At 44.8% G+C, this 10,848-nt stretch overlaps 1 protein-coding gene across 1 annotated transcript; it reads right to left on the bottom strand.

Annotated features, from left to right (window-relative positions):
• Positions 1–3,382: 3,382 nt before the first annotated feature.
• On the bottom strand, positions 3,383–4,248 carry LOC127567095 (ferritin light chain-like). The gene is given in 4 exon segments (XM_052009764.1): positions 3,383–3,529; positions 3,761–3,839; positions 3,841–3,881; positions 4,090–4,248. Coding segments are annotated over 4 exon segments (426 nt in total).
• Between the last annotated feature and the right edge of the window lie 6,600 nt (positions 4,249–10,848).

The raw sequence follows: 10,848 nt of genomic DNA, 5'->3' as shown, positions 1-10,848 counted from the left end.
CCGTGTGTTCCTAATATCGTTCATTGTGTCGATAGTTAGGTTACCGTTACCTGGAGTGGCTCTACAAAGTTCAGCTGCGATCTGTTCTACTTGATGCATAATTTTGGCTGGATGACCGCTGGGTCCTGTTGCCGATTGTACCCATGACACAGCACTGCTGGGTGGGTAACCACGGGGTCCTATCGTTTTCCTGTCCTTTTGAGAGTGCATAGATGGAGAGTGGTCGCTGTGTCGTATTGTTCACTGTCTCCATGAACGCACACAGCTGATTGGGTGACCTCTGGGTCTCATTGTCTACTGGACCACCATGAAGCAGCATAACTACAAGAACACAAGAAAATAAGAGTAACAGCAGCCCATTCGGCCCAGACGCCTTTCATGCCAATCAATATGATCAAAACTGGCCTCAACTCCTCTTCTGTGCCATTTCCCCATGACTCTCATTGCCTCGATCCTTCAAATATTTACCTATCCGTACCTTAAATAATCTGATTATCTTGTTTCTGCCATCATTGAGGGCAGATAATTCCAGTGACTCAATCCTCTCTGAGAGAAGGAATTTCTACAAGGCTGAACTTCAAATGTTATGCCTCTTATTTTGCAGTTACGTGTTTTTGCTGGTAAATCAACTTCTGATGGAAACATGTACCCTGTAAAACCCCACTGATCCCCGTGACACACCACCAAATCTCAATTCTGCAGAAATAATCTACCCTGTCAAACCCCGTTAGGATATTAGACAAAAATGGCATAGGGATAGGAGGCAGATGGTGGTACTAGAGGTTGTGTCTGTGGAGACCTGTAACCAGACGTAGAAGAGAATGTAGATGGGATGTTCAGTAAGTCTGGGGAAGAAACCGAAACTGGCGGTGTAGTGCACAACGAAGAAGATTGTCTAAAGTTACTGCAGGGCCTGCATCAATTGGGAAAGTGGTCAAATAAAGGACATACGGAATGCAACGTAGAAAAGTGCGAAGTTAATCATTTGGGATATTGCATCAGGATGGGACATGTACAGTAAGTAGCAGGGCCCCAGGGAGAGTTGTTGAACAGAGAGACCTCGTGGTGCAAGCGTACAGTTCCCTGACAGTGGCGATGCAGGTGGACAGGGTGGTGAAGAAGGCGTTCGGCACTCTTGTCTTCACCCGTCGGTGCACTGAAGCCAACTGCTGGGAGGTCATGTCACGTCTTCACGTCGCAAAGCATCCTGACTTGGGAATACCTGGCAGGTCCGTTGTCATGGTAGGGCTTCCCCCCTTTAACTCCTTCCCCAACAGCATTCTGGGAGCACCAGAGGAACAACAGCAGTTCAAGGTGGCGGCTCACCACTAGCTTCTCAAGGACAACAAGTGAAGAACAATGAATATTGACCTTGCCCGTGACGCCCAGGTGCCACACAATGAAACGTAAAATATGGTGGATTACTGACTGCGCCCAGACTATTGAAGTAAAGAAAGGAATCTACCCCCCCCCCCCCCCACAGAGATCGGCGAATCCGCATTGAAATTGTTAATCACGCAGGAATAAATGGTTCTGTTGTTGACAATGGGTCGTTTAAAATCGTCATTTCCCCACTGAATTTCTGCAGAAGAAATATCCACATCCTGACATGACTGGATTCCTTTGGACACTCAGCGGCAGATCGACCCTAAACTGTTGCCTCCACCAGCACTCGGCTGAGCTGGGGGTCAGAAAATGATCTCAGTTTTGATTTCTGCGTGCTGGAGTCTTTCTTTGTTTCCTAATTAATTGTGTCACGCTTTCCACTGAGTGCTCCAACTTCTCGGAGCTGGAATCCGCCGCGGAAACGGGCAAAAAATGTAAAGGTCCTGTCCCCCAGTCAAGAGCTCGAACATACGGCCCTGAGATGAAGCGTCTCCAGCTCTCACCCCTGAAATATCCAGGCTGCAGCAATACATCCTCGTAAAGTTTATTCTCAACGTTGAACTGCAGAAGTAAATCTACCAGCCCCGACGTTCGATATGTGTTCTTACCTGAACATTTTCCCAAATACTTAGCACATTTCACTCTCTCTCCCCATTTTTCTCGCCAGACCTTCTCATACAGCAAGAAAGTCAGAGTCATAGAGCATCAAAACAGGCCATTCTGCCCAATAAGAATGTGTAATTCATCAACTAAATATCCATTGTTATCCGATTAACTAACAATTGGTCCATCACTTTCTATTCCTTGGAGATTCATGTGTTCGTTAAGAAGAATCTTAAATGTTGTGAGAGCACCTTCCCCCACCAGCCATTCCGGCAGTGAGTCCCTGATACCAGTTACCCTTTGGGTGAACAAAGTACTTCCTCAGGTATTCCTGAAACGTTTTTCCCCTTTTCCTTAAATCTATGTCCTATCTTTGTCGATATCTTTGTTGAGGAAATGATTGCTGAAATCAACACTCAGGCACTCAATTTTATTAACAAAAATCAGCCACCGGTGCAGGGAAATATTCACTTCCCCCAGGAGGCAGTTTCATCCACGTTGATCCGGTTGGGTTTACAGCCCTTGTCCTAAATGAGGTTGTTGTCTTGTGGTTGAAGACACCGCCTCACTTGTCTTTTACTGTGTACAATAAAAGTCTCCTCTTGAAATTCGCCAAACCGTCTTTAAAAGCAACGCAGATGGTGGTTGCAGTACCAGATCCGGCAAATCTGGATATTTGACCGGCGTTCATGAGAGCTGATGATGTTCTGGTGAATTATATTCTGACACATGGGAAATATTCTGAATGTCCTTTCCATTTTAGCCACATTGTCTCCAAATCTTTTACATTGTTCTGGGACACTGCAAGGATTTTTTTTTTTGGTTGACTGAGTTACTTTTTCACCCAATACCGTAGACACAATCTACTTGCCGGTTTAATACAACAACTCCATTTCGAAGGAGATTTTCAAGACAGGTTTTAAGCATACACTTGAACATCTGTCGAAGTGAGTGTTGGTCCAGTACAATGGAGCCGATGAGAGGAGTTCCCATTGCCCAGCTTGGCAACCGAAGATCTCAGCTTAAATTCGAAGACAAGTTAGAGATGGCTAAACTGAAGTTAGGGTTGTGAAAACCTGAATTCATCTATGAATAAATTAATGTAAACGCCGTGCTCCCCACTTTTTTCGCGCAGATAACTTCACATCTTAAAGTAATTGACCCCCAACTGCCACGACTGAGGAAAATTTTAAAAAAAACGTTTGATAATATTGTCTGTAATTTCAATCCTGGATTGTTGATTGAAAGAATTGTATGACCTATTTTACAATTTAGAAAGTTTTACTTACAGACTTAGATGTCTCAAAGCACAAGTGAACAGAGAAAAACCTGAACATTCCCCATTACAATGGGGGACATTTTCAATTTATCGAGAACTGCCGATTCTGGACAGTCAATCCAGGGAGAATCCGTAAAACAGGTACTCTCCAAGACCATTCTCAGGGTCTTCCAGTCTCTTCAGATTGGTGATGTGATCTCTAAGCTTCTTGATAATCTCTGCTTGCTCATCCAAGTAGTGGTTCACCAGGAAATCACACAGCTGAAAAGAAAGTGGGAGAACAGTTACCTCACGTAACAGGTGTTATGGAGCTCCAAAATCCTCATTTGAATTTTTAATTTCTGATTGAAGTTTAGTCGACGCAGAGACAATCAAATAGTTCTCTACCCCACCACCTCGCGACGGGAATGCAGATCTGACAAAGACCTCTGACGTAGATGACTTAATAGTGAACAGTGCATAATGCAAGCATTCACTGAACCAAAAACCTACATGAGGGTCAGCGTGATGAGTGGCAAGTTTGTGCAGATCCCGCAGGCACTGGTTCATGCCCTTTTCCATCTGCAGAACTCTGCATTGCTGCCACACCCTTGCTCCAGTCATCCTGCTCTGGCTTGTGAACACCAAGGCAGCACAGTTCATGCGGAACGTTAGCAACAATCAGGAAAGTAACCAGAGCTGCATAACACAGGGTAACAGACTGGTACAGGAGAATTGAAATCATGCAACAAACCATTTGAAACACTCAAATTAAACCAATGCCTTTGTTATACAACTTCAATACTAAAAGGGAACACAAACGTTTCCCTGTGCAACCAGACCTTGATGTCCTCTAACAAGATCCGACCACCCCGCCGATTCTGGAATTCCATCAGTTTCTCAGCCTGTTCCCGTCCCTCATGGCCCTGCTTCCTGATGAACTCGGCAAAGTGACTTAGAGCAACGTCATTCCGGTCAAAATGCGAGAACTGGAAATACATTTATTGATCTTAGTTCAAAGTTTGTATTATGATACACCTGGATATTATATTAATGCATTGTTGAAGGTTTGAAAATATGGCGCCGATACAGAATAGTTTCCCTCAATGGGCCGGGAGAAGGACAGGTAGAGACAATGACCAGGATTTTTCTCCAGGGAAGTGAAGCTAAAGACACAACATGGATAGATTACAACACTGACATCCAATCACCAAGACTAGACGACATTTGGTCAAGACCAAGCAAATTTCTCCCAAGGCTAGGAGTTCTCTCAAGACGCTGGCGCTTCAGATCGTCAATGGAACAGCCGAGAAAGGTTCAGTCACGGGGCTGTGCAGAAATGTATTGTGTTGAGAACCAGCAACAAAAGAAACACATTGTCATGATTCAGTATTAAAAACGACTTTAATAGCTACTTATGATAATAAGAAAAATAGAAGTAAAGATGTTAGAAGTAAAAGTGTTAAACCTTAAATGTTAACCCCAAAACTAAACTCGTAGTGTGTGTGGAAAAATCCCAAACTCCAAGTCCAGGAATGGTTCCTAAAGTTCAGTTCAGCAAACCATAAGGTGAAACATGAGCAAAGGCTTCTTCAACAACCACCGTTGTCTGAAGACAAGACGTAGATGTAGAGAGAACATAGAGTAATTACGAAATCCACATGTTCCACGATGGAACCCAAACGACACCTCAGTGTTTACTCGGCAGTGACTTCCTCACCCCGAAAAGCATCCGAATCGTGGCCGTCCACACAAATACCTGTTTCCCTCCACAGGTTAAGGACAAAATGAACTCCACCAGATTACTTCAAATAATCCATAAGTGGATAGTAGTGACAGATAGTTTTTGTCTCTCATCCATCGATAGAGAAACTAGCAGACTGGTATCCCTCTCTGACTGTCTGCTCCAAAAACGTCATTACGTCCTGTATCTTCAGTTGACGTAAGCACGCCCCACACACCACTATGCTCTATCTCTATTCACCAATAGTAACCTAGTCCGTAACAATTGCTGCACTTCCGTCTTTGCAGATTGCTACCGGAACTACTTGGGAAGTAGAAACGATGCTGGAAAAAGGCAACATTTAAAAATAAAATGAATTTAACCATGGGAGTAAAGACATCCCATTGCAAGATCTTCACAAAGCAATGCAGTTCCATGGTTAGAAAAAAAATAACATCCGATTGAAACTTGTCCCTACCTGTAGCTGCTTAGCATGCAAACTCTTTCCACTTCAGATACAAGCCCAGGTGGAACTTGATGTGGCTTTATATGAACAGCTATTGAGTGGAGCTACTGCAAAGATTGGAGGACATCAGCTAAACGTTCTCATTTGGTAATGAGGGCCTCTTCTGTGTAATACACAGGGTCCCACTTCCCTCTTCCAGTGAGGAAGTGAAATACATGTCATAAACTTCACTCACCGCAGACATTCCTGCTCTTCGGAACAGAGGGAATAAAAGGCTTACCAATGGACAGACAAACAGAGGAGGAATTGAGCTAAATGTTGTTCTACTTGTGGACACCATCCTCACAGTCCTGCCCGGTAGTTCTGACACAATTTCTAATCCATAATCGTCCTCTCTTCACTTTGAAGCAAGCCAATTCAGACGAAACTGCTACTGTACTCATTGTCTTGCATTTATATTCCTAGGAGTAGTCTGACTGGTGCAACACGAGCTCACCAATGATGATTGACAGTTATTAGTAACCACTCAGCCACTCGTCATGTATCCAAACACTAATGAACAAGAGACGGGAAAGGTGGTGAGACCTGGAGCCAATCAGGACATGAAGTTCTGAAAAACTGGTCTCAGTGATGTCACCTCACTGCTTGTGGCCACGTTGAACTACCCCACAGCTGAGGGTGACTTCATGTTCAATGATCTCCAGATCACTACTCAATAAAAAAAAACTTACTTTATTTGCAGTTGCTTTTCCAAACCTAAACAAGGCTATTGTCTAAAGGTGACTGTCATCGGTGAAACTTCACCCAGAGCCCTAGATTGTTCAAAAGAAATCTGTTGTCTCCCACGAATGTTCAGACCACCCTTTGAAGAATGGAATGGAAACTCTCTGCCATGAGTGGCGTGAATGGATCTTTTCCCATTCCGCCCACGTTCTACAAATGAAAGATATTGCAATGAGCACTCACATGAGCCCAGCTACCTCTGTCTTTTCGTTGGCGACGTGGAACAGTCCTTGTTCCAAACCTGCTCTGGCACCACACCTCAACGCTTTCTCTGATTCATCGAAGACTGCATCGGTGCTAATTCCTGAAGTGCAGAAATCATCAGACTTTTCACCGCCGTTCCTAACTTCCACTCTGCTCTCAATTTCACTTGATCCATTTCCGACACCTCTCTCCCAACATATCGTTCTCCGCAACTTCTTCCATCTCCAACGGGACTCCACCATCAGTTCATATCATTCACGTTCACACCATCTCACAATTTCGCGTCATGCGTCCATGAAAATATATCTGATTGATCGTCCCCTCCCCTCTCCTCTCTGTTTTCCACAGGGATCGCTATTTATATGACTCCCGTTCCATTCGTCTATCTCCACTGATCCCCTCCAGGCACTTGTCCCTGCAACTGCCTATCGTCACCCTTCACTTGGAATCACCTATCACAGGCAGTTCTTGCTCTAACTCTACCCCTCATCTTTGTATACTGACTATCTCCCCTCTTTCCAATCCTGATGAAGGGTATCACCTGAAACATCGACTGTCCATTTCAATCCATAGAAGCTGCCTGACCCACTGAGGTCCTCCAGCATCTTGTGTGCTGCACCAGATTTGCTGCATCTGCAGTGTCTTTTGTAACCTGTCTCACTTTTATGGATTTCTCTGTCTGCATCTCAAGACACCAACTATCCACCGAAATTTATAATAAGCCCACTGTTTCCAACAGCTACGTCGATAATATCTCCTCCCATCCTGTCTCCTGTAAATCGCTTTCTCCCGATTTCAATGTATCTGCGGCATCTGTTCTGAAGATAAGGCGTTCTTACCCAAAGCTGAAATTACTTCGTTTCTCGTGGTACATGGCTTCTCACTCGCAATTCGTCCATTGCTGGACGTCTGCTCTCAAACCCCTGCACCCCGAGAGAGAACAGAGATCAGAGTTCCCTTGGTGCCCATCCTTCACACCACCGACTTCCCCTTTTAATATATTATCTTTCGCCATTTCTGAGGGAGGCGAGGAACACACCCTCAGTCACATCTCCCCCTCTTCAGCCCACCCCGCCGCCTCTGATTTCCGCAGGGATCACACTCTCTTCTCTTCACTCAAACCGTCTCCTCTAGTCTCCCCGTCATCGGTCATTCCCCCTCTTTCACGCCGTCCTCTCATCTCACCCCTTCTTCCTTCTCTCTTCCCTCACCCCTCCGCCTTTCGTGTTTTACTTCTTTCTCCTCTCACCCACTCCCCTCATCCCCTCTCCTCTCTGTCCGTCTTACCTCAGCCCCTCCTCTCTCGTTCCCTTCCTCTCCTTCCCTCTGTTCTTACCCTCCTCTAGTGTCACATTCTCCTTTCTGACACACTTGCTCTCTGCCCCCTCCTCTACACTCAGACTCCCTACTGCCTCCGTTTGCTTCTGACACTCCTCTTAGCTGTTCTCCCGCTTCTACGTCCCCTCCTCGGCCAAGCCACCGTTGTCCTCCCTCCGGTATGCCCACATTCCTCTCTGCCCCGCTCCTCCTCTCTGTCAATCTCCTTCTTTCTGTTCCTGTCCTCCAGTTCCTCGTTCCTCTCTGCCACCCAATCTATGGCAACACTACTTTCTGTTGTCCCGCACTGTCCGCACTATCGTAACTGTCCCCATCACCTTTCTGACCACATTTCACAGCCTCCCTCCTCGCTACCCCTCCTCATAGACCCCTCTCAGATCCTACTTTCAACCCGCTCTCAATCCCCCCTCTACTTCCTTCCGTTTTACGCCATTTCTCCTCTTCATCAACGTTGTCCCCACACCTATTCCCCCCCTCTCGTCCCTCCTCACTGAACCTCTCCTCTCATCCGTTCCTTCCTCGCCCTTCTGCCACACTCCTGGTGAATATGCTTTTCGTGTGGTCTTTTGACATAGCGTCGACGAAAGAACGGAGATGACTTTGCAAGTATGAGAGGCGTGTAAATTGGAAGTCGCCCGTAACCTGTGATGCTGCCGTGAGAGTGCCACACTTGCTGATGGGCATTGTGTGCCTAAGAGACTATGTTGGAGCGGCCGATGCACATAATTGCTGTGCATCCTGTAAATATGCATCACTGCACCGCTGTTGCAGGGAATGTGCGTTTGTGAAGTGTTTACGTCGCAAGTCAACGCGTGTTTATTTTTTGCAAAATAGTGTACGAAAGTGAACTAGTATCATTTGGAAGAATCTCAGAAATTTCTGTGCCCGGATATAGAGCCAGAAATCAATTACACTCAAGGGCCCGCATCCTTCCAAGACTTTCTGTCTTAGGACCAACCCGATTGCATGTCTCGCATTCACGTTCCAGGCTAACAGGGACCAGAGCAGCTTTATCGCACTGTTCAGCGCTCCGGCCAGGCGTTTATTTGCCGCTATTAATTTAACCACATTTTTCCAAATTCACTGAAAGTATTTCATTATCCTCTCCCGATACTTTATTCACTGATCCACGTGGTTATCCATCCCGACCTCAGTCCAGTCAAATGACTCCCTTGCCAAACTGTATTAAAAGTTACAGTTAGTTCAGAATGGCTAGACAGCCAAACATTTTCCAGCAATTCCACTCATTTATTCTGGAATTCACCATGCCCAACACGTTGTTTCTCCCTGTCGACCTTGAGTACTGTGAACACCACAGTCTTGAATATTTCCTCTGTTGTGTCAGAATCATAATTTTACTGCAATTCTGACTTAGAACCTAAATGATAGTTATCCTGTTGTTCCACACATTCCATCCCCGTTACCATGGAGATAAATCCGGGAGTATACTTCCCCTTCAGTTCTATAATGAACTTATTGTGTCAAAGTATTTTATCAAATTTAGCAGCTATGCACGACGATAACAAAGAAACAAAACGTCCTTGGTTTAACTCATAGTTTACACTCCACCCACACACCAACACGTCAAACGAGCAAGTTTCGCTGCCGTTACCTATGCGAACGATTATAATTTCCAGTCCCAACTTCTTTGCTTTGTCCTGCACTCCGACAGTGAATTCCATGAGCAGAGGTCCCTGGATTAAACTGGCACCCTGTTGGTCTTCAAATGTTATTTGTAATCTCACGCAGAGCAAGGAAACCTGGTTTATCAATGAACATTTCCCCTGTCTACAAATTGCAACTTAAATGTTATGAAGATATTTTATTGGCAGGAACATCGACATTGAACCAACGAAACCACCCATATTCTAGCGAAGACATTGTTTCCCCAGACTTGCGGCAAACTCAATCCCAACTTCACTCAAAGTGACGAGTAATATCTGATGGACAACTTTGTGAATGGATGAGAGTAAACAATAGGAGATCAGTATTCGTCTTGTTCCTTTATATGAAGTCGAATAAAGATTTCAATCTAATTTCGGGGAACATGATAAGGAAGTTGCGATGTTGCATACAATTTTGATGTGCCTCATAGAGAGGGACATTTTGGATGGCTGAAATATATTGGAAAACTAAATGCATTCAAGAACAGTCTGCTAAATGCGTATGGGAAGGTAAAACCACAAAACAATACGCAACAAAATGCAAGAATATTCTCCTTTTACTTCTCCACAGTGGGTACATCTAGTGGTCTTTCAATGCTGGACGGCAGACTAATATTGATAATTACAATACATGCGCAATCCATACCTTAATAATTTAATACATGTTATGAATGAGTGATGAAGTTATTCTGTAATCGCACACAGTAATATTTAGACAGTGACAGCGGATGTGACGCCGGCAGTGCCTCGCGCCGATCGGAACTGTCCCTGCAAACTGCTGGCGCTGTTTTGTAACACGCGGTAATGAGTATGGAAAAGAATAGCAATTAACATTGTGCAGTAAGTTAGAACTCTTAGATTTGCAATTGGAAAAATTCAACTGACTTCAATTGACCTCAATTGTTCCGCCTGCAGCGATCCATTCGGGAGATGTTTCTCATGCAGGAACTTGAACCCACTTCTTTTTCGGCAACACGCTAGTCAGGCTAACTAAAATCAACTGGATTCTGACCATTGTTCTGAAAAATTGTCTGAACGTTTCTATGACGTTTCTTTCCTAAAATGTGAAGTGTAAAATATTATATGGCGGAATGAACGAGGAAGCAGAGCACTTGAAAGGGGGTCGAGCTGGATCGAATTAATGGGACAGAGGGAGAAAGGGTAGAGACCAGAGGTGAGCGGCTAGGACCCTGACAGAGTTTGATTTCAGGAGAATTTGGAATAAGTAAGTGTCAGAAATATGCAAATGTCAGAAAGTTATGCCAGTGAAGAGCTTTAGTGGTGATGAATGCTGCGGTCGGAGCATGGCGTTCTCGGCAGATTTCACCAAACCACTTCTCCAAATATGTTGGGCGGAATTGTTACATATCTGTAAATCATACCGGAGGGTGGTTGGAATGGATCGGAAAATAGAAATATCCAT

The sequence above is a fragment of the Pristis pectinata genome, unplaced genomic scaffold, assembly GCF_009764475.1.
Source record: "Pristis pectinata isolate sPriPec2 unplaced genomic scaffold, sPriPec2.1.pri scaffold_108_arrow_ctg1, whole genome shotgun sequence".
In the NCBI taxonomy this organism is placed as follows: Eukaryota; Metazoa; Chordata; class Chondrichthyes; order Rhinopristiformes; family Pristidae; genus Pristis; species Pristis pectinata.
Note: the sequence above shows the minus strand (reverse complement) of the source record. Positions and strands in the feature narration are given on the sequence as shown.